This window comes from Prionailurus viverrinus, chromosome X, assembly GCF_022837055.1.
Source record: "Prionailurus viverrinus isolate Anna chromosome X, UM_Priviv_1.0, whole genome shotgun sequence".
Lineage (NCBI taxonomy): Eukaryota > Metazoa > Chordata > Mammalia > Carnivora > Felidae > Prionailurus > Prionailurus viverrinus.
In genome coordinates, this window is record NC_062579.1 from 118,233,955 (window position 1) to 118,259,359 (window position 25,405).

At 35.7% G+C, this 25,405-nt stretch overlaps 1 protein-coding gene and 1 pseudogene across 1 annotated transcript in view; both read right to left on the minus strand.

Annotated features, from left to right (window-relative positions):
* GABRA3 (gamma-aminobutyric acid type A receptor subunit alpha3) overlaps nucleotides 1–25,405 on the minus strand; it is a 349,260-nt gene that overhangs the window by 79,441 nt on the left and 244,414 nt on the right. The window contains exons 5-6 of the mRNA XM_047843032.1: nucleotides 22,544–22,764; nucleotides 451–533 (exon numbers count right to left, since the gene is read on the minus strand). Of these exons, the coding sequence (XP_047698988.1) occupies nucleotides 451–533; nucleotides 22,544–22,764 (304 nt within the window). The remainder of the gene's footprint in view (nucleotides 1–450; nucleotides 534–22,543; nucleotides 22,765–25,405) is intronic.
* Nucleotides 17,646–17,746, minus strand: LOC125158011 (uncharacterized; annotated as a pseudogene).

Below are 25,405 nucleotides of genomic sequence, written 5' to 3' on the forward strand. Positions count from 1 at the left end.
TTGTTTGTTTATTATTCATTTATTTACTCATTCATTCTCAAGTATGTATTTAAATTCCAGTTAGTTTATATTCAGTGTAACATTAGTTTCAGGTGTACAATATAATGATTTATCACTTACATACATCACTCAGTGCCCATCACAATATATTAGCTCTGTCTTGCTCTATCTTCTGGACAATTTAGGAAACAGATGTTAATGTTTCAATCTAATGATAGAAATGAATCTGAAATAGTGAGATAATATTTGCTATCTAGAAAGAAAACTCTATTAAAAGCTAAGTCTCCTCCTCCTGATTAGTTAGTACTATTGAACACCACTCGCTTTCCTCATTCCAATACTGGCCTGGGTTAAAGGTTTCAGCTTTAGAAACTACTAGGGGACAGAATAGGAAATACTCAGTTTCCTTTCAGAAGAACAGGTAAACAGAAACTGAAAAACAATACGTACAGCTTCCAAACTTCAGTGGGCAGGCATGTACATCCATAGGAAAATCTTCCAAATGCATGGGGCACTCAGCATGAATTGTTAATCTAACACAAAGGAGAAAAGAAAATTAGATTAAGCAAAAATGAACAGTATTAATCACAGAGCTGAGTTCCCACTCACCAGCAATGGGGTGCCCCTAAGAATAATGGGATTTCATTTATTTAGGTTCACTGAGATCGAAGTCTTTATGAACACAAGGGATGAATTAATTGAACCAAACAGCAACTCAAAGCAGCATTCAGTATTCAGATTTTTAAATCAGATTCGAATCCCACCTTACCACCTTTAGAAAAACACATATAACTTATCTGCCTTAGCTGAGTTCCCTCAGCCAACCCTCCCTCTCAAAGAAGGCTTAAAACACAAGATTCTGACTTATTCACTCTTTGATAGCAGTTTAATTATTTGTTAAAAAATTCTTATCAGCAGTCTATAGAGTGAGTTAACCAATGTAAAGACTACACTGGGAAGGAGAGATGAATATCTTTATCTTGATAATGAACAGGTACAAAAGATGTCTCTGCTGCTCACAGCAACTGCTATAACTTTGTTGATGGAGATGCCTCTTGGAGAACATATACTGCATGTGCTTGTGCACACACACACATGCACACACACACACACACACACACACACAAAACTGGTCAGGGAAACAAAATATGAAGGTAATGGAGGACACCAAAAACCTCAGAGGTTAAGTCTAAAGACCTCATGCTTTATTTTTTTTATATTTTTTAATGTTTATTTATTTTTGAGAGACAGAGCATAGGTGGGGAGGGGTAGACAGAGAGAGGGAGACACAGAATCTGAAGCAGGCTCCAGGCTCTGAGCTGTTGGCACAGAGCCCAACATGGGGCTCGACTTACAAGCCGTGAGATCATGACCTGAGCTGAGATCATGACCTGAGCCAAAGTCAGATGCTTAACCAACTGAGCCACCCAGGTGCCCCATAAAGACCTCATGTTTCTTAATAGGAACAACATGTGAAAGACACTGCATGGATTCCTCAATGAAAATCTGAATGGGGTATGATTTGCAATGCCCACATATTCATTCTCCTGCATTATTCTGCATAAATAATCTATTCTAAGATTTCTCCTCTGATTTCTTGCCAATAAACTAGGCAATCTAGAAGTGGACAAATTCTTAGAAACTCACACACTATCAAAGCTGAATCAGGAGAAATAGAAAATTTGAACAGGCCCATAGCCAGCAAAGAAATTAAATCAGTAATAAAAAATCTCCCAACAATTAAGAATCCTGGACCAGATGGCTTTCCAGGGGAATTCTACCAGACATTTAAAGAGTTAATGCCTTTTCTTCTCAAATTGTTCTAAAAACCAGAAATAGAAGGAAAACTTCCAAACTCATTCTACGAAACCAGCATTACCTTGATTCCAAAACCAGACAAAGACCCCATGTAAAAGGAAAACTAAAGGCCAATATCCCTGATGAACATGGATATAAAAATTCTCAATAAAATACTAGAAAATCAGATTCAACAGTACATTAAAAGAATTATTCACCATAATCAAGTGGGATTTATTTGTGGGCTGCAGGGCTGGTTCAATATTCGCAAACCAATCAATGTGGCACACCACATTAATAAAAGAAAGGATAAAAACCATATGATCCTCTCAATAGATGCATAAAAAGCATTTGACAAAATATAGCATTCTTTCTTGATAAAAACTCTCAAGAAATTAGGGATGGAATGAACATTCCTCAACATTATAAAGGCCATATATGAAAGACCCACAGCTACTATTCTCAAAGGGGAAAAACTGAGAGATTTCCCCCTAAAGTCAGGAACATGACAAAGGATGTTTGTCACTCACACACTCACTACTGTTGTTCAACATGGTACTAGAAGCCCTAGCCTCAGCAATCAGAAAACAAAAAGAAATAAAAGGCATATGAATTGGCAAATAAATCAAACTTTCACTCTTCGCAGATTATATGATACTCTTCATGGAAAACCCGAAAGGCTCTTTTTTTTAAGTTTATGTATTTATTTTGAGAGAAAGAGCATGTGTCAGCAAGGGAGGGGTGTAGAGAGAGGTAGAGAGAATCCCAAGCAGGCTTTCCACTACCAGCACAGAGCCTGATGTGGGCCTAAACTCACAAACCATAAGATCATGACCCAAACCGAAGTTGGATGCTCAACCAACTTGAGCCACCCAGGGACCCCTGAAAGACTCTTTACAGAATTTTGAGCCTTAACTTTCCTTGGCCTAAGTAGTAGCCTTCCATGTAGAAATGAGACCTGCAGAGCATAAAGTCAGAATTCTTTGGAGCCTAGCTTTGATGAGTTATTTCTAGCTAATTTGTGTGTTTCCTGGTTATACTGGATTCAATCTATGCCATCCTTTTAGAGCTCTAGGTGACCAACTGGACGGCATTTCCAATCCTAATTGTTAAACCTGATGAATATGTAACCCTTCACAAATGTTCAGAGGAGCAATACTAGATATTGCTTAGAGCAGGATAACTAAAACATGTTCATGTGTATGTTAGCAAGAATTCTAGACTAAAAGGTAAAAACCAAGTGTATACTCTTCAACAATTACTTATCCATCTCTTATTTTTAGTTCTCCCAACAAAACAGTAAGAGGTTGAATCTAGATGGAAAGTATCCTTGAAGATCTAACTAATCCCTTTAATATTTACAAAATTTTTCATGTGTCTTGGACAAAGGCTTAATTTTCAAGTCAGGCTGCAATATTCCATCAATCCACTCTTTATTCTCAAGGCATAAAGGAGGTTTCATAATTCAAAGGATCTGACACACAGAAAAAAAATTATTTCACTGTGAAACCTGTTCCTTGTGTTGGATACTTAAAATATTCCATGACGGTTTAATAAAGAAAATTGTGTTCCTTCTTTCCACTTATATTAGTATTTCCAAGACACTGTCTTTTGTGAGTAATGTCAAGGGGAAATTACTTTATGTCTACCCAGCAGTCCTGATGACATGGCAAATAAGACCACAACAAATAGATTATAAAAGCAAGATGCAAAGGGCATCTGATTTCTGATTAGGAGTGGAACTGATTCATAACATTTCTATATTCCTTTCCACACACTTCTTGCACATCCTACCTAGGCACATAGCAGAGAGGGAGGAGAAAGCAGATGTTGGTGAGTGCAGAGTACTTCACAACCCAGATTATGCTGTGCTCCTTTCATTGGTTCTTAAACACACCCTAATGCTCTCTGACATCCCATGTTATACTGTGTTCCCTTCTTCCTTCTCTTTACTTTGCTACAACTTTCAAGACCTTTTCAAGATTTTCTGCAGCAGAAAGCACCCTGGCAATATCCAAGCTAATATACTAATCACTACAGTCTATGCCATAAAAATATCCATCCCCTCCAAAAGTTTCCTTCCATATTATTATTATTATTATTATTATTATTATTATTATTATTTTGTGTGACTAGAACCCTTAACATAAGACCTGTCCACCTGGCAAATTTTAAAGTAAACAATACAGTATTGTTTATTGAGAAAAGGACCTGAATAGACATTACTCCCAAGACATACAAATGGACACAGTTATGTAAAAAGGTACTCCACATCACTAATCGTCAGAGAAATGTAAATGAAAACCACAATGAAATACCCCCTCACACCTGTTGGATAGGCTATTATCGAAAAAGACAAGAGAAAACAAGTGTTGATGAGGATGTGGAGAAAAGGCAACTCTTGTGCACTGCTAGTGGGAATGTAAATTGGTGCAGTCACTATGGAAAGCAGTATGATGAAGGTTCTTCAAAAAATTAAAAATACAATTACCATAAGATCAAGAAATCTCACTTTTGGAAATATATATCCAAAGTTACTGAAATCAGGATTGCAAACAGATATCTTCACTCCCATGTTCATTACAGCATTATCCACAATAGCCAAGACATGGAAGCAATCTAAGTGTCCATCAACAAGTGATAAGAAAATGTATATACATACAATGGAATATTATTCAGCCTTAACAAAAGAAAGAAATCCTGCCATTTTGAACCACACTGATGAACTTAGAGGACATTATGCTAAGTGAAATAAACCAGACAGAGAAAGACAAATACTATATGATCTCACTCATACGTGGAATCTAAAATAAACTCATAGAAGCAGAGTAGAATGGTGGTAGGGAGGGAATGAGGAAATTTTAGTGAAAGGGTACTCAGGTTCAGTTTTTCAAGTTGAAGAAGTCCTAAAGATCTACTGTATAGCAAATAGTCTTTAGTCTTTCTTTTCAAGAAAGGTTAGAGACCCCTCAAAATGTGACATTCAGATCATAGGGATTCAGTTCCACTCCAAGGTTTAGCTTGCTTTGATTCCTATGCAAAAACAAGACAGAAATTCCTGTAAGAGGAAGTCCAGGAAATGCCTTTCTTTGGGAGTGAAAGATAAAGATAGAAAGGAAGCTCTTTTAGCCCTACACGTGTGCATTCATATGTGCACACGCACATGCACACACAAAACCCTACATTACTGCCCTCATTTCACTGCTTTGCAGCATTCTGGCTCCCTTGTCCCTACCTTTTGCTGCTCAACAGTTGGTTTTTATTCCACCACAGTAAAAAGTTAAAGTTTTGTTACTTCCATGGCTTCCTAGCTAGTCTCTTTCCTGTAACCTTTTGCCTTTACAGTATATTCTCTGCACGATAGCCTTCTAATGTTTCCTCATCGTATATAGACTAAAATCCAAAGTCCTTGCCATGGCTTATAGGGTCTTGTATGACCTTGTCTTCTTCTTTTTTCTTTTTTTTAAGTTTATTTATGTATTTTGAGAGAGAGAGAGAGAGAGAGAGAGAGAGAGCGAGCACACAGGAGGGACAGAAAGAGAGAGAGAGAGAGAAAGAGATAGAGAGAAAATCCCAAGCAGGCTCTGCATTGTCAGTGCAAGGAGACTGACCCATGATATCATGACCTGAGCCAAAATTAAGAGTCAGATGCTTAACCAACTGAGCCACCCAGGTACCCCATATGACTTTGTCTTCTGTTTCTCTTCAGCTTATGTCCTATAATTCCCTCCCTTGTTCACTTTGTTCTAGTCACAATGGCTTCCTTGCTTCTCTTTCAACATGCCAGGCTCCCATACATCATGGTCTTTGCACTTGCTATACCCTCATACCTCTTTCAAGTCTTTGTTTAATTATCTTCTAAATTAGGCCCACCTTACCTCCATTCAGTTTACTATTACACTGTGGTTAGTAAACCTTACCATGCTCTTTCTTTACTCATAACACCTAACATATAACATGCCATATAATTTATTTTTTCTATTTATCATCATTTTTTCTCCTTACTATAAGGTTATGGATTTTTGTCTTGTTTTCTCTTTAATGTGCTCCAGGAGCCTAGCACATTACCTAGCACATTGTAGATATTCAATACATATCCATTGGTGAATTAATTAATGAATGAGTTTTCTCTCCTAAAACCATATATTTCTATGGTGATCTTGTAGAGACGAGGTGTACACTGGGCAGACAGGGTTTAGGCATTTTTAGCATTCCAGGCAAAATAGCATTTTTTTTAATTTAAGAGAGAGAGAGAGAGACAGCTCACAAGAAGAGGAAAGGGGCAGAGGGAGAGAGAAAATCTTAATCAGGCTCCATGCTGAACATGGATCCCGATGTGGGGCTTTATCCCACGACCCTGGGACATGACCTGAGCTGAAATCAAGAGTTGGATGCTCAACTGACTGAGCCTCCATGGCACCCATGAATAGCATCTTAGTTTGATTCCTTAATAGCATAATATCTCAACTTATTATCTTAACTGGGCATATAGCCTCTTTCCTAGAATTTCAGAGCAGAAAGAGCCTTACTGAAAACATCCAGTATTATCCCTTCAGATGTTTCACTTATGATGAAACAGAAGGGAAGGAAATTGCCCAAATCATCCAACAAGCCTGTCCTAGAGCTTACTAAAAGTTTCTGGATTCTTTGATGTAGTCATCAAATATTTTTTGATCACCTACTATGTGCCAGGTATTATTCTAAGCAATGTAAGTACATTAGTAAACATACCAAGAGTGCTGCCCTCTTAGAGCTTACATTTGAGTAGAGGGAAAACAAAAAATATAAAGTATGTATAGATAGATAGATAGATGAATACATACATACATACATACATAGTATATTAAAACATAATATGCCTCAGGAAGAAATATAGTATGTGAATAGATAGTATTGGGGAAGGATTGTAATTTTCAATAGGGTGTTCAGGGAATACCTCACTGAGTATTTGAGCAATGATCTGAAGGAAATGAGAATGAGCCTTGTAGACAATTTGAGGAAGAACATTCGAAATAGAGGGGGTAACAAATGCAAAGGCCTTGAGGTTGAAGTTTTGCCAGTGTATTTAAGGAATAGCAACTAGACCATTGTGGCTATAGTGGACAGATGAAGAGGGAAGATTAATAAAAGATAAATTTGAAGAGGAAATATGGGAAATGGACTATATAGTATAAGGCCCTCCTTAAGATATTTTGGTTTTCACCTTAAATGAAATGTGGAAGTATTGCATGATTTTGAGTAGAATGGTGATTTGATCTAACATTTTAGGATCATGGTAGCAGCTCTGTAAAGAATAACTTGACGGGAAACAGAAGGATGATGAAATTCAGCACCCATTCATGACCCAAAACTCTCAAAAAGCTAGAAACAAAAGGGAATTTTCTCAATTGATAAAGAACATTTGTGAAAAATCTACATCTAGAACCATACTTTATGATGAAAGTCTATTTCTTCCTAAGATCATTTACAAGACAATGATGTCCACTCTTATTAAACATTTTCCTGAAGATTTTAACCAGTCTAAGAAGGAAAACAATGGGAAGTGACTGCTAATCGCTTTGGCGGTTCTTTTTAAGAGCAACTAAAGTATTCTGAAATTATATATTAGTGATGGCTGCACAGCTCTGTAAATATACTGGAGAATATTTAGTTGTATACTTTAAAAGGGTAAACTATATGACATGTGAATCATATTTCAGTAAAGCTGTTTAAAACTTTAGGCAAGCAAAAAAAGTTAAAAACATAAAAAATGGAAAGCAAGAAGCAAGACTGTTTTTAATTGCAAATAGTAGGTTTTAGATATTCTATGTTTATAGATGTCCTAACATCATTAAGATTCTCTCCAAATTGATCATAGACTCAACATATTCCTTATCAAAATCTCAAAAGCTTTTCTTTTTGTAAAAGTAGCAAACTGATCCTAAAAGTTACACAGGAATACAAAGGATCTAGAATAGGCAAAATGTATTTAAAAAGAAAATAACTGTGAATACTTTCACTTCCCAATTGCAAAGCATACCAATAAGCTACAGTAATCAATACAGCATGGGTTTGGTCTAAAGACAGACAATATAGACCAAAGGAAAAGAATAGAAAGTGCAGAAATGAACTTCCACATTTGTGGTCAACTGACGTTGACCAAGGTCCAAGGCAATTCAATGCACAAAAAATAGCTTTTTTAATAAAAGGCGCCAGGAGAATTTGATATCTACATGCAGAAAAAAATGAACAAAGATTCTTACCTTATATCATAAGCAAAAATCAACTTCAATGGAACATAGAACAAAATTGAAGAGCTAAAGCTTATAAAAAACTATAGTAGAAAATCTTTGTAAACTTGAGTCAAAGATTTCTTAGAACACCAAAAGTGTGAGCTATATAAAAAAGGGGTTCCTCAAAAAACTAAAATTAGAACTACCCTATGATCTAGCAATTGCACTATTGTTAGAATTACCCTATGGTCCAGCAATTGCACTATTGGGTATTTACCCAAAGGATACAAAAATACAGATTTGAAGGGGTACATGCACCCCAATGTTTATAGCAGCATTATCAACAATAACCAAACCATGGAGAGAGCCCAAATGTTCATTAACTGACAAATGGATGAAGAAGATGTGGTGTATGTATATATGTGTATATACATATATAGGTATACACACACACACACACACACACTGGAATATTACTCAGCCACCAAAAAGAATGAAAATTTGCCATTTGTAATGACGTGGATAGAACTAGAGGGTATTATGGTAAGTGAAATAAGTCAGTCAGAGAAAGACAAATACCATATGATTTCACTCATATGTGGAATTTAAGAAACAAAACAGATAAATATATAGGAAGTAGGGGGAAGAGAAGAGAGGGAAACAAACCACAAGAGACTCTTAATGATAGAGGACACATTGACGGTTAATGGAGGGAGGTGGGTTGGAGATGGGCTAGATGGGTGAAGGGTATTAAGGAGGGCACTTGTGATGGGCCCTGGGTGTTGTATGTAAATGACAAATGACTGAATTCTATTCCTGAAACCAATATTGCACTGTATGTTAACTAAAATTTAAATGAATGAATGAATGAATGAATGAATAAATAAATAAATAAATAAATAAATAAATAAATAAATATTTTAAAAATTGGGGCACCTGGGTGGCTCAGTCAGTTAAGCATGCAACTTTGGCTCAGGTCATGATCTCACAGTTTGTGAGTTTGAGCCCCATGTCGGGCTCTGTGCTGACAGCTCAGAGCCTGGAGCCTGCCTCAAATTCTGTGTCTCCCTCTCTCTCTCTCCCCTTCCCCCGCTTGTGTTCTGTCTCTGTCTCTCAAAAATAAATAAATGTAAAAAAAATATGTTTTAAATTAAAATTAAAAGTATGATAAAATGGACTTCATCAAAATTTAAACCTTTTTCTCTTATAAAGACACCATTAAGAAAATAAAGACAGCCATAAAGTGGGTGAATATATTTGTAAATCATATCTTGATAAATAACCTGTATTAAGAACATATAACTGACTCTTACAACTTAAAAATGAGAAGAAAACAGCCCAATTTGAAAATAAGAAAGATATTTAAATATATATTTAATAAAAATATTGTGTCAATAAGGACATAAAAAGATATTCAACATTATCTGTCATTAGAGGAATGCAAATTAAAATCACAATGAGATATTGCTAAATGTGTATTAGAATGGCTAAAATAAAAAAGACTGAAAATATCAAGTGTTTGCAATAATTTGGAAAAAATGGAACCTCATAAATCCCTGGTGGAAATGTATAATGCTAAAGCATTCTTTGGAAAACATTTTGGCAGTTTCTTAAAAAGTTAAACATATATTGTCTATAAAAGTCTGTGGTTCCACTCTAATTCTCCATTATTGAATAGAAATGAAAATATGTGTCCATAGAAAGACCTGTTCATAGCAGAATTATTTATGAGAACCAAAAGGTAAAAACACCTATCAAATAATGAATGATGAAAATGTGGTATATTTGCACAAAAGAATATTAGTCATCAATGAAAAGTAATAAGGAAAACAGAACGGGTGACTCTCAAGTGTATTATGCCAAGTGAAAGTAGCGAGCACAAAAAGTCACATACTTTATCTTTCCATTCATATTAAGTGTCCCAGAATGGCACATCTATAGAGACAGGAAGTAGATTAGTGATTGCCTGGGGCTGAGGTTGAGAATGTATGGTGACTGCAAAGTTTTGGAGACAGTTTTAGAGGTGATGGAAATGTTCTAAATCTAGTTTGTGGTTATAGTTGTACAACTCTGTAAATTTACTAAGAATAATTGAATTGTACACTTACAACATAAATTTTATCATTCGTAAACAATACTTCAAAAAGAGCTCTTATGAAATTAAAAATGCAAGAGAAGCATTATAGTATAGCCTTTAAGAGTATAGATACCAAATCCAGATTTATAAGATTTACAACCCACTCTACCTCTTAGTAGCTATGTGCAAGTTATTCCAGGTCTCTGTGCCTTGTTAGCTTATATTTTACAAATGCCAATTAAAGCTCTAAAACTGGATAGTATTATGTAGGGAGACAAGATATCTAAGCACTGAGATTCAGAGTACAATAACTAGATTAATGTCTTTTACACTGAATCCTAACACCAGTGATTCTCAGTATCTCATCTATTTCATATGGTATGCACTACCCATGGGTAATATAAATTTTACCTCTGAGGTGCCTGGGTGGCTCAGTCAGATAAGCATCCAACTGCAGCTCAGGTCATGATCTTACGGTTTGTAGGTTTGAGCCCCGTGCCAGGCTCTGTGCTGACAGCTTGGAGCCTGGAGACTGCTTCTGATTCTGTCTCCCTCTCTCTCTGCCTGTCTGTCTGTCTGTCTCTCTCTCTCTCAAAAATAAACATTAATTTTTTTTTTTAATTTACCTCTGGTAGAAGGTATGTATATCAGAATCTCAAAGTGGTAGGGGTGCATGAAATAAGGAGGTAAACAATGGGCTGAATATGGTAGTTTGAAAATGTTTACGCCAATGATTAAGCTATGCCATCTCATTATTGACTTAAAGCCACTGAGTAAATAGTTTCTTTTTTACTGCTTTGGAACTGAGACAAATTTGTGACTTGGTTATTTGGTGTGTTATCTCATCCCATTGGAATTATCTAAGTACATTTTCAAAATGAGCACATATATCAGAGATTATTCTTACTATGCTATTTGCTGATTACTTTCTATTATAGCATTGACACAATAGTCAACGTTTGTTTTATATTTATTATATAGTGCTTTGCATTTTTAGGATTTTTTTTGGTACATATGTCTTATCTCCTGAACTAGACTGAATACCACATGTAAGTCATTTGCTTTTACATGGGAATGTATGCCATGCATTAACCCAACTAGAAAAAAATTCCAACTCAGAAGCTACTGCATTTATGTTCTTAGTGCCCTTTTGCCTTTGGCTCAGGGAAAGTGATCCTCCTGGAAAATGAGGCTCTGGTCTTCTCTCACTTTACTAAACTGCTTACCCATTTCTTTACCCTTATACTACCTCAACATCTAGAACACATTCCTTACCTAGAACATTGTGGAGCTGTACACATAACATCTGTACACCTCAAAATATGCATGTCATACAATTAAAAAGATTTAAAAATTATAAAATGAATATGAGTCAAAATGAATCACCTAGCTCTTAACAACTGCCTCACAGAAAACCATTAAATTATTTCTAGATTTTTGCATATAGAATACTAATTTTTTAAAGCGGAGGCATAATGTAGGAAAAAATTCTAGAGAAAAGAAGTTTCTGAACTAACTGAAGTCCTAAAAGTTAAAGATCTAAATTTTATTGAGTATATGCACTCATTGTTCAGTGAGACTCTCAACACATTAAGAGTAATAAAGGAAGGAGAAACAAATTTAGTAGGGCACAAAGGCCTTTGGAGTTCAGTCTGAACCCACTGTAGACAGTATGTCACCTGGGCTTTTTAGAAATGGAATAATCTGTTTTGAATTCTGAGGAATATTCTGTCTACAAACCAAAGAGTAGAAAACACTTCAGAAGTGGTTGAGGTGCTAGGTAGGCTCTTTCTATGACCATGGAGTAAAGGACAGGGTGTGAGATTTATGATGCAAAAGAAAAAAATAGTAACTCATTACTAGCTATTATCAGTAGAGGATGAGCCATTTCAAATAAACCACCACCAAACACCCAAAACAAGCAGCATATTAGTCATAAGAATGCCAGTTGTCTGCAGGCTTACCATTAAATCCTTGTGCTATAGGCAAAAGTCTTTAGTACATTGGGCCTCCTAATGTACATTTAGTACCTTGGGCCTCCTAATTAGAAGACCACCAGTTTAGCAGTGCATTTAGCCTTTATAGGGAACACATCTAAATTTTAACAATTACTTCAGACATGTAGCTCCAGACTCATTTTCTGACTTTCACACTTTTCCCCACTCTCCATATATCTGTAGATATGTGTGATTTCAGCAAACAAAGCTCTCATGTTTCTGTTTTTGCACACATTTTTTAAGCCTGAAATGCCATTTCCTTTGATATGTGCAACAAATTTCCTTCAAGTCTTTGCTTAAATATTACCTCTTCCATGATGCTTTTTATGTGTGCTATAGGCATAGAGAGTTCTCTAGCTCACAGAAATCACAGAGCACTTTGGGCAAACACCTCAGTCCTTAGCACTGTTGAAATGAGTTTCTAGGTCCAAGATGGAGCTCCTTCTGTTTGGGGTGCCATGTTAACAAACTGAAACTTAGATAACTTTTGTGTTCCTGTAAATATTCTACTTGGCCAGAAACACTGTATAGCCACTCAGCCAAGCCCCAAATGCCAAGCCAACTCTGGGCCTTTTTTATCCCAAACAAGGTTGACTATGTGGTCTCACCCAATCAGATATTTTCTATTTTTCTCTTCCTAGTTCTTTATTCTTTATCATATGAAAGCTTTCTATCTTCTGCCACATTTTCCAATTTTGCAGTAGGAGACTGTCTACTTCATGAAGTGAAATAAAGTTTGTTATTATTACCTAAGGTGTTTTCTTTAATCATTTTTAACAGCACATAAAATTATCATGATCTGTTTATGTGTCTGTCTTCTGAACAGGCCTGTGAGTAACTTAAGAGAAGAGACTCTATCATTGTAAGTAATCCTAGCCCTACTATGGTTGTTGACCCATAAGAGATAGGCAATAAATTCTTGACTTAATAAATATTTCTGCAAGACAGAGTAATTCTTTTCAACCCTGTTTCCCAAAAGAAACTGCGGCCCACAGAGGAGAAATGCTTTGTCTATGGTTACATGCTGATGTGGGCCAAAGTTGGGACTCTTACCCAGAGTCTTAATTCCTACTCTAAAGTTTATTTCACTATAACATGCAGTCTTCACTCTATCTAGGAGTAGCATCTAAAATCAAATAATAAAATGAAATGAAATGCAATAAAAAATAAAATAAAATAATAAAATAAATAAAATAAAATAAAATAAAATAAAATAAAATAAAATAAAATAAAATAAAAAAGTAAAATAAAATGGCTTGGTTCTTTAGAACTACAGAGAATCTTCTGGTGATCTGTGAATCAGTCCCACCCTTGTGTTAGAATGAGTTTTTTAAACAGACTCAATCTGTCTGGAGATCAGCTTCTTGCCTTTGAGAGTAAAGGCAATTCTTGTTATTTCAAGACCCTGATTTTCCTCTTGAATCTGACCACTTGGGAATACATTCTTCCTTTCTTCCTTCCAGCTCAATGCCAGTTCTCCTATAAAGCCCTTTCATATCTGGACCCATGCTTCCAATTCATAATGAAACCTGTACTTTTTAGTTCACAGCACTTCATTGTTGGCTTTTTGTGAAAATTCCATTATGCCTGATAGTACAGTGAATGATGTGTCCTATCTTTCCTGCTAGGATATGAGCTCTTCAAGGGTAGGGGTTGATATCACCATATAGAATACACAGCATAATTTTGTGTATGTGTAACTGGGGACTTGTACTATTACTTGCTTCTCACCTCATTGTAAGCTTTCTCAGAGCCCAAAATGAGTCACTCTACATCTTCTATGCTCTTACTTCTGTTCATTAGAGTGAGGCTTACTAACTGGGGTTCTGTGACTCAGTTTCTAGTTTAATGAAAGAGGAACTACAGGTGGAATCCCCTAGAGCAAAATCCATTACAAAAAAGAACTGTGAAACAAAGCTATCAGTGCCTAGTTGATTTGATTACATTAAATCCTATACAGCTAACAATGTGACCCAAATGCCCTCCCTGGTTCCTGACCATTTCAGAGGCAATCTCTATAATAAAGACTCCTGTGCAAGCTATTTGCATCTAAACTAGGAAGAGACTAGCTTTACTGTTAACATTTTCACAATTTATCTTTGAAATAATCTGTCTTTGGAACATCCCAAGTAAATAAGCAAAACTGAACCAATCATACAATCAAAGAATAAAGGAAGCAATGAAGCTCTGAATATGACAGTAAGCCTCTTTTAATTGCTTCAAAAAATGCTCCTTTCTTGTCAATGATACATTATGGAGAAGTGAGTTCTTATTTTCTTTAATTTTCAGCTAAATATGAGATACTATTACTGTGTAGCTTAACACAAAAATATACTTTGTGCAATGTATTCAATTTTATAAAATTTCATTGTGTCAAAGTTCTGAGCTTCAGAGCTGAATTTCCAACTGCAGCTTGTCATGTCCACCTCAGACTCATTATACTTAAACTTTATATCCCCTACGTTCCCTTCTTAGAGGAAGTGGTGGGATGTAGTAAAGGGAAAAGTGTTTGCTTTAACCTAAAAGTGACTTGGGTTTCTGTACAAGTTCTGCCACTTACTAGTGGTATGACTTTGGCTCAGTTCAGTTTACTAATCAAAAAAGTGGGATTATGAAAATAAAAACCTCCAAAGTGGACATGTGCCAGGATGTATCAAGCAATTCATAAGGCTTATATCGTATTTACTCCACACAGTAGCCTTATGAGACAGGCATTGTTATGATTCACTATATTTTACAGATGAAGGACCAGAAGTAGTCTTAATGCAGAACCTACCTTCTTAATCACAATGTTGCATACATTGCACAATGCACAATCACTGCCATGAGAAATGAGATAAATATGTGTGAAGCACCTAACACATCACCTGGCATATATAAAATCCTAAATAAGTGTAGATTCTCTAAACACACTTTCCTCTCTATAAAATATCTGCTGCTTCTTCTACATTGCTTTTAAAAATAAAATAATAGCACCACAATCTTCTCAGTATCCAGAGAAAATATGTAAGGGACATTCTCAATATTCCTTCTTTCTCATTACCCCATATCTAGTTGGACACCAAGTTCTTTTGAAAGCCTCTACTTTCTTCTCCACTCTTACTTTTTGCTGCCTTTGCTTTATCCCTGAATAGTCTTTCCTGGATTACAAAATGGTCAACTAACTGGTATCCCTGCTTCCAACTGATTCTCCAGAGTGCAACCTTACATTTTAATAATAATAAAAAAAACCCTCTGGAATTGGCAGAGAACTTCAGCCATTCACCAAATCCATTCTCACTTTTACTTGGGAATATATCAGTGTTGCTTTTCTCAGCCTCCCTTGCAGTTAGGCATGTCCATGCGACCTCACTCTAGCCAAAGAACTATCAGTAGAAATAAGTATGCCACTCAAGACCCAGATTTTAAACACTACCCACATACAGTCCTGAATGCTTTTTCATCTTCTACTTACTTGATACAGAGAAGCACAGTGGTCTTGGAAACCATGTATTGAATATGGCAGAGACACCAGATGAAAGGAGCTTGGGTCCCTGAAACACTACTTAGGAATGAGCCACTTGCCAATGAGGAACACCTGCTTTAGAATTTAGAATTTAGAATTTAGAATTTAAGGAACAAGAAATACACTTCCATCATGTTTAAACTATTGTACATTTTTGAGTTCAGCAAATTGTAACACAAATCATCTGATTATGCTACTCCATTTTTTTTAAAAAATCAATAATGCTTCCCTATAAGTACAGGATGAATATATTCTGTATCACTTCCAGATTATTATCCCTCATCTATTATGCAGAAATCCTTCCAAATAGGTATGCTATTTGGCTATATTTACCACTACCCCTCCTTATCACTGCCATTTTCCAAAAACTTATTTATTTCTCCACATTCAAAAGGAATGTTAATACTTGGATTATTATTTTTTCTAACCCTTAGTACTTTCATTATCCAGGGAGGCTTCTTTACTCGTTAGTAGCACTCATACAACATCCTGACCCTCACCAACTTCCAATCAGGTACCAAATACCACCAATGCTACATATTGTATATCTATATTCTTCTTCAAAACCTTTTTAGTGCAAAAAGCAATAGCTTGAGGCAGACCTGCATTTGCCTAATAAGTGCATCATCTTGGGCAAGTCATTTTTATTTTTCAAGCTTCACTTACTGGATCAGTTCAATAGGGATAATAATGCCTATATTGAACAGTTTTTGTGAATATTACAGATATTTTACATAAAGTGGAACATAGTATGTGTTCAACACAAAATAGTTGTTATTAATATTATTGTTAGAGTATTATAGCTCATATGTCTAGCTTATCTTCATCCTTGCCTTCTTCCCATCTACCTTCCACCATTGTTCCCAGACTGATGTGTCTAAAATGCAAATCTGTGCCATTCCCTTGCCATAAACTCTTTAATGGCCTCCTATTATTTTTATGCCAATGTAGCTCATACTCTCCACTCCAATACTCTGCACATTACTCTATGGTCCAGTCATACTGAATTTCTTTTCACTTCTTTAGTGTATCATTACTACTTCCCCCACCTCATTCTCCTGGACTTCATACCAGCCATACTCTCTCTGGAACATTCCCTCCCTATCTTTTAGTCTAATTTATTTCTACATATCTTTTAAGTCTCAGTTTAAAAGTGATTTCCTCTAAAATTCATTGTAGATATTCCCCACAGACTCACTTCATTGTCCCTGCTAAATGTTTCCATAGCATTCTGTACTTCCCTGATCACAGCACTTATTCTGTTATCATTATGGTTTAATTGTTTCACCCACTAGAATGTAAGTTATATGAGGGCAGAGACCTCATCTATTTTTGCTTACCACTTTATCCCTAGTGCCCAGAATATTGTTTGAGTCTCATTAAGCCTCCTAGAAGTAATTTTGGAAGAATAAATAAATGAAAGTTCTAAAGAAAGACATGGATTTTCTGATGCATGATGTCAATTCATTAATACCTATCTTTATGCATGCTATTGCCTTTGCCTGGAATACCCTCCTATAGCTCACCTCATCTCTCACCTGTTTGATAGTTACCTATACCTCCTTCAAGATTCAAGACACAGGATTAATTGGCTCCTTTTTACAACTTTCCTTGATGCCTCCACATGATTTTGGATATTCCTCACCCTATGATTCTATCACATTTCACACCTCCTTTGGTTTAAGGGCTTTTACATTATTTTGTAGCTATCTGTACACAATGTCTGCTTTAATTACTAAACTGTAAGGTCATTATGAGCATGAGATGTGTCTTATTTATCTTTGTAGCTCAGCACATGTCTCAAAGCCTTAAACATAATAAGTACTCATAAATGTGTTGAATGCATGATTCAGGTCAATGGGAATAAATCTAGTTAAATTCAATAGGTACTTGTCCCTCCTACTCAGATAATCAGTGGAACTTGCTTTTAATGCATTATGTATTATGCAACATTTACACATAATAGGTATAAAGAACAATACAATGAACATGTTTATCCATATCTGCCTCAATAAATGTCATTAATAGAAATGAAATATCCTATATATATATGTCTAAAAAATGGAAAATACTTCACAAACGTATGTATCATCCTGATCTGGGCTCTGTTTGTATTCTCTGTACTGTTTTAATTTTAGTATGTGTGCTGATGAAGCAAGCAGCAGGTAATGTGCTTTGACCTGCATTTTTATGGTTGTCCTGAGGTCTCAAGATGAAGGTTTCATTCTAAACTGCCCTAGTTACATAACTATGAAATCTTTGGTGAGATTTTCTAAAGCTGACCCTCTGTAGTTTTCCATAGAATTGGGATAAGATTTCCAGGGATCAAAATAATAATAATGTAGAATAACACTTCCTGAAAAATTATAAGTGTTCTTTTACCCTTATCTAATTTACACTTTTCATATGTCTGCAAGACAGGCAACAGCTACATTATCATCAGAATGAGAAAGCAGATAGTTTGTGTCTTGCAAAAGGTCACTAGATGAATAAATTGTGGAGCCATAGAGCCAAGCTTTACTATTTTCAGTTTTGAACATAGGTCTCCCTCCAGACCCATCCTCCTGGGTCCAAGGTGAATCATTTACATGTAAGGTAACCAATGGCCTTATGCTTCTGAACTGCTATACTTCCTTTATTCTATACTTCAGAATAAACACACAGGCATTACACATAGATTCCTATTTTATCAAACTCCACTTTCTTGTTCAGATCAGACTGGGATGAATGAATTAATGGTCATCTTCTTCCCATTCATCTAACTTTATTTTCTGGTGACTAATCCTTTGGTCTATTTCATCTGCTGCCCTCCTCAATCTTCATATTTCATCATATTTCTATCTTCTTCATATTTCAACATTCCCATCTTTCCCTGTCTTGTCTTCTTTTTTTCTATCATGCCTCCAAAACTCAAACCTATATTCAATTCTATTTTCTTTTATTATTCACTTTCTCCATTATCCTGTTCTCTTCATTCATTCTCTATTCTTTCTCTTCAATCTCCATGTGTTGATTTCCTCTTCTGCCCCTCACTTGCTCTTCATTTTCTTATGGATTTTTACCCATCCAAATCTCATCATCCTCATCCATCTCTCCAACTACCTCATTCCACAATCCCCTCCTCTGTTAATATATAGTCTGCTTCATTCTCTCCACAATTGTATACACTCTCATCTCTTCTTCAAACCCTTCTCTTTTATGCACTTTGTTACAAGTATGTCACTCTTATATTTCTGCACTTATGCTCTATTCTCTCCAAATTCTCCTTCATACATTATAACTGTTCATATTTCTACTCTGTCCTATGAAATGTCCCATTTCTACCATATCTTCAGTCTTTGTCTTTCCGATGTCCACTTTCTGCTATCTCACAAATAAGTGCAAGTCTCTACATTTAAAAAAGCAACTGTTTATTTTGCCCCAAATGTATCTTTCATTTTCAAACAAGCTCCCAAAAAGTATTTTCTTTATTTACTATCTTCACTACTTCTATGCCAACTCCTAAAAACTCACTAGTACACTAAATAATACATTGAAACAGTGTATGTGAAGAATGCCAATGTCTTCTATGTTGCCAGACCTAATACATTTAATTCTCTATATTCTTGATCTCTTTGTAATAATCAAAAATGTTGTAAAAATGTATAAATAAAAGTAAAGAGGATGAACTTGCAGCAAAACTGCCAGAGTATGAATGATGGATCAACCATTTCCTCCCTAGGTGATCCTAAAATTTTTCTTACCCACTCTTGTCTCAATTTCCTCAACTGTAAAGTGGAAATAATAGTACCTATCTTACAAAGTCATTAGTTTATAAAAGTGGAGTGATAAGAACTGTCCATAGCACATTATAAATACTATACTGATGTTAACGTTTATACTTAGCTGTTACTGATGTTATTATTATTGATCACTGTCTTCTTTTTTGAAGCCCTTTACTCCTTTGATATATCAGTCAAAATAGGTTAGATTAACATGCAGTAACAACAAATGCTAAAATTGGAGTGTCCTAAAACAACAGAGATTTATTTCTCACTCACACTACATGTCTATCTCAGGTTGTGGGGAGGGGCATTTTCTTCTATAACATCTTCAATAAGGGACACAGAATGATAGAGTCAAGGCCACCTGGCATAATGATACTCACTGTGGCCAGGGGAGAGGAACATGGAAAATTATTTACTGCTCTTAAAAGTTTCCCAACCTCCCTCAGAAATGACACATGTTATTTCCAGTCACATTTGGTTAGTCAAAGTCACCTATACATGCCCAACTGCAAGGCTATATGGAAGTAAAATACTACCATGTACCCAGAAGGACTTGAGTTGGAAATACTGAAAGTAGCAGTACTGACTGTCACACTTAGATTTCAAGATACTGTACACTGGGAGTTCTATTAACACCTTCCTTACTTTTTCTTCTTGGTCCTTCATAGGTTCCTCTTTCTCCACTTCTGCTATAATAATGATGCTACATGATTTGATCCTTGGTATGATTTTCTCACTCTGCATACTTTCCTAAAGTGAGCACATCCATTCACATGGTTGTCCCAATATGCTGACAATACCAAAATTCACATCTCTAGCTTGTATCTGTCTTTTAATCTTAAGATTTGTATATCTAACTACTATTATACCCTTGTACCTGGATAATCTACAATCTTTTAAATCTTATCTTGCCCAAAATTAACCTTAAAGATTTTCCTATCTAAATTTCTCCTGTTTTATATGATCTGCCCTATTTTGTAGCACCATCATTCACCCATGTTATTTGGGTATTTACTACCTTGACTCCTGCCCCCCCTGTCATTCTAACATTGGCCATTTTTACTATTTCCTCAGTGTATTTCTCCTTCTCCATCTTTTTTTTTTTTTTTTTTTTTTTTTTTGGGACAGAGAGAGACAGAGCATGAACAGGGGAGGGGCAGAGAGAGAGGGAGACACAGAATCGGAAACAGGCTCCAGGCTCTGAGCCATCAGCCCAGAGCCTGACGCGGGGCTCGAACTCACGGACGGTGAGATCGTGACCTGGCTGAAGTCGGACGCTCAACCGACTGCGCCACCCAGGCGCCCCTCTCCTTCTCCATCTTAATCAGCTGCTCTGAATTAGAATTTCACTACCATTTGCCTAGACTATTTAAGCTATCTACTAACCATTTTCCCTAATTCCAGTTTTGTTCTCTTCAAATACATCCTTTACACAGTAACTAGAGTGCCATATATAAAATTAAAAACTGACCACCTCATTATCTTGCTTTTGTTGAAAGAAACCATTTCATTTCCTATAACTGCTTACTTGGTTTTCTCTGTATACAATGTCCTTCCTCTCTTCCTTTCACTTTATACCAACAATTTTCTTCACTACATTCTAATAGTACAAAAATGAATGTTAATACTAATAACTAGGAGCAACATACACATATAAACATATATACAACATATATGTAAATATATAAGCTATGGGAAGAGATCAATAAAATATATATGCTAATTTTATTGACCTTTCTTCTGGATTATACTTCCCTTCCTCTCTCCACCTTCTTTTTCCCTTTTATATCCACTTTCCTTCTTTCTTTTCTCCATCATTCTCGCTTCTATTCTCATCTCTCCTCTAGTGTCTCAGCTCCTCCTCTTTAATTCAACTTTTCTCTTAATTATCCATTTGCTATCCATTCTTCTTTGCCTATATTCTTAGCTATCAAATTTTTTCAGGAGAAACAATAAATAGCAAATTTGAAGTAACTAAGGACTAGCATATGGGCAAGGATACTTTGTGTATTCATTACATGTTTACCAGGCCTGTATTATTTCAGTTTTATTGTACAAAATAACAAATACTCAAATTTAAAAACAGCCACAGAATCTGCACTGAAGGATCACATTTTTCCATTCAATAATGTTAATTCAGTTACTTAAAACTGAAACTCATTAATGTGGGAGGGAGCTACAGAACAACTGATAGCACAGGAGGTAGCAAAAACATAAAACAAGAATCAAGAAAGTTTTTTAGTGTTGGGTCAAAGATTATGGAACTGAAAATGTTTTTAAAGTCATTCTTTTTGAACGCAAAATTATACATATATATGTGTATATGTACATTATATGGACTTATACATACTTATATATATACGTATATATGTGTATATATATACTTATACATATATGTGTATATATACTTATAAATATACATGTATATATACTTATATGTATATGTATGAGCTCATACATACAAGTATATATAAGTATATATATATGTAATAAGTATATATTACATATAAGGATATACATATACATATATATAAGTATAAGCTTATACATACATATACATATAAGTATATATACATATATATGTATAAGTATATATACATATATATGTATAAGTATATAAATGATATTTAAAAGAAACATTCTTGTTTGAAAACCTCATTTACATCAAACTCCTCAGCATTCCCAGGCAATGTGGGATAAAATATGTGTTGCTATAATTTTATGTATATATTATCTATAACATTGTATGGTTCAGAAAATATCCATCATTATCTCATTTGATTCTCACAATTCTGCATCATAGGGGAAGTTTGTTGCTGCAATTAAACAGTCCCTTATGACTGTCACAGTGTTCTGCCTGTATATATGGCTATGAGTTTGTGTATTTAAGTGTCCTTGAATGTATATGCTTATGTGTTAATCCACGTGTCTCTGAATATGCATACATTTATATATCATGAACATATATCTGTATATGAGAATGTTCATATGTCCAACTGCATTTATATGTGTATCTATAATATATATGTCTGTGAATGTGTATACCTGCAAATATGTTAAGTATATACCTATATGTGCATTTATAATATGTAAACTTGATAGACTTTGATGGATAGCTTAAAACATGCTACTTTCAAGCCCAGTCCTACCCCCAGTATACTTTAGATGGGGGGGCACCACTCTCTAACCTCATTGTGTAGAGGAGCGTTCCATTGTCCACCAGTCTGAGCAGCTTGTTAGGTGTGGTCATGTTATGGGCTACTGATTTCTTGCCATTGTGAAAGAAGGTGTCAGGTGTCCAGATCTTACTAGCCAGGAGATTGTTCAGTGGAAGGATCTTCATGGGTCCATCAAATTTAAGTCTTTCATCATGCCATGTCTGTCGAAAAAATACATCAATGGTGTACTCCTAGGGACAAAAAGAGAGAGGACAATGTTTGAACATAGTTCTGGTGACAACCCACAGTGCCCTTAGCGAGTATTAATCACTTTGCAAGATTTCTTCCAATGCACAGAAGCAGCAGTCTATTTACAGTACTTACTGGTAAGTATGGCAAATGATCATGATTGAAAAATAATGTATGGTGATCCATAAGTATGAAAATAATACATCTGACAATATTTTGCTTAGAAAGGTGACTGCCAACACTGCCCTGCACATCATACAAGCTGACCACAAGACTTTGCCTTATGGAAAGGCAAGAGTTTCTTTCTCTATGCACTGGCATCTCTAATAAGAACGAACTCTTTGCCTTGTCTATTAAATGATCCCATATGAACATTAAAGGCCAATATAAAACCACCATAAAAGCAAAACCTTAAATTTTAAAACACATTTGAGTCTCACAAAACATCTGATGAGTTCATATATTATTATCTTCAATAAATAAGCAACTCTTACCTATAAATAAGATCAAAACAAATAGACAAATAGACAAATTGGTAAATTACATTACCGAAAAATAATAAAATGGATAAAATTGCTAATAAACATGAAAAAAGATTCAAAGTTGTTCTTAATCTAAACACAATTTAAAATAACAATAAATGTTTCAGCTTTTGTTAATAGCAGACCAAATTGTTTGTTATACTTTCTTGTAACTATTATAAAATTTGAACATATATATTAGAGAGATAGGGGGAGAAGGAGGCAGGGAAGGAGGCTGAACCTATTGAAAAGCAATGGGGCACAACTGAAAGCAGACAAAAACTTGAAGAAAATTTACTCTTGAAAGATGGCAGCAGCAATGGGTGTTCCCCCCAAACTAGAATTCTTGTGGCAGATACCACAGGTTTACTGGCTCAAGATAGCTGATAATATGGAAATTTAGGGGTGGTACTCTTGGAACCAAGAGAATGACAGAAGGGATGGGATCCCAAATCTGCATATATACTCTGCCCCAAATTTTGGCTGACCATTACACTGTACACACATGAGTAAGATTCTGGGACTCTGTTAAAACAAAATGCAGGCTGAAACCATAGGGAAGTCTTCCACTAAATGACAGATGACAAAACTGTTCTGAGTAATGTTTGTAAGATTGACAGAAATTGCGAAATGCGTTGGCTTAATATCTCAGGGGATAGAGTCCAAGACTGGCCAAAAAGCTAAAAATTCAGGAGAAAGCCCTGGAAGCAAGAGAACCACTGAGATGGTGAGTCCCCAAATCTGAGTGCAAACCTCGCCAAATATTTGGCCACTAAACTACACAAGGCATGGGGGATACTTTTAGATAACTATGTAAAATTAAGAAGCAGCCAGAGCTGCCTAAAAACCTATGGCTTAAAATCCCTTAATGCCTTTTAATCACATCTGAAATAAATTTCAACATCCTTCCCTTACCTAGAAAGCACTTCATCTTCCCTTCTTCTCTGAGCTCTTCTCTAACCATTCTTTCCTCTACAAATTAGCCAGTCTGGCTTTTCTCCTCCTCCAGCATACCGAGTACATTCTTGACTAAGGATTAGAAGATTATATAAATATTGTCTAAACTGAGATACTTTTGAGAGCCAGAAAAGTTTTTATCGAAAATTACACCAAGACAACAGGTATAAACTAGTACTGTGTCAAGTAAAAGCTGGAACTAGACTCCCACATAAAACCAGGACCCTGAATGGCTCCAACTAAGCAAAAGGGTGATAAATAAAATGAAGTAGACAAAACCAGTCCACAACATGAAAATTCAAAAAAGGAAACTTGTCTATCCAAGCATGGTTTCTGAATTAGAGAGGTTTAGGGGAAGCATTTCTACTGAAATTTAGCAACCTTAAGCCTAATCTTATATGGCATTGATGATTAAATACACAGTATCTTCCTGGTTTTGAGTTTACAAACTGAGAAATTAACATAGGAATTTGCCTCAATGTGGGGATACCTCTATATTGACTTGCAAAAGCAAACAAAAACACCCTGGAAGAATGACCACAAATAAATGCTTGCTGAAAATAAGCTCACAGAACACATAAGGAAGTGGTCATGAGTGAGAGTCAGCTGATAAAACATATAACTGAATTAAACCTCCTCAAAGAACTTCATATAACAATCAAATAGATACTGTAAAGGAACTAAATTAAAATAATAAAGGGGGCACCTGGGTGGCTCAGTCTGTTAAGCCTCTGATTCTTGATTTAGGCTCAGGTCAAAATCTCACCGTTTGTGAGACTGAGCCCCGCATCAGGCTCTGTGCTGACAGTGCAGAGCCTGCTTGGGATTTTCTCTCCCTCTCTTTCTCTGCCCCTCCCCTGCCTCATGTTCTCTCACTCACTCTCATTCTCTCTCTCAAAAAAAAAAAAAAACTTAAAAAAATTTTTGAAAATTTAAATGATAAAGGCATCAAAAGAGGGATTAAGAACATAAAATCCAGACATTATGGGGTAGGAGCAAGAAAAAACAAATTTAAAAAAAGGTTTATTTAAAATAATCGTGGGGCACCTGGGTGGCTCAGTCTGTTAAGCGGCCGACTTCAGCTCAGGTCATGATCTCGCGGTCCGTGAGTTCGAGCCCTGCATCTAGCTCTGTGCTGACAGCTCAGAGCCTGGAGCCTGTTTCA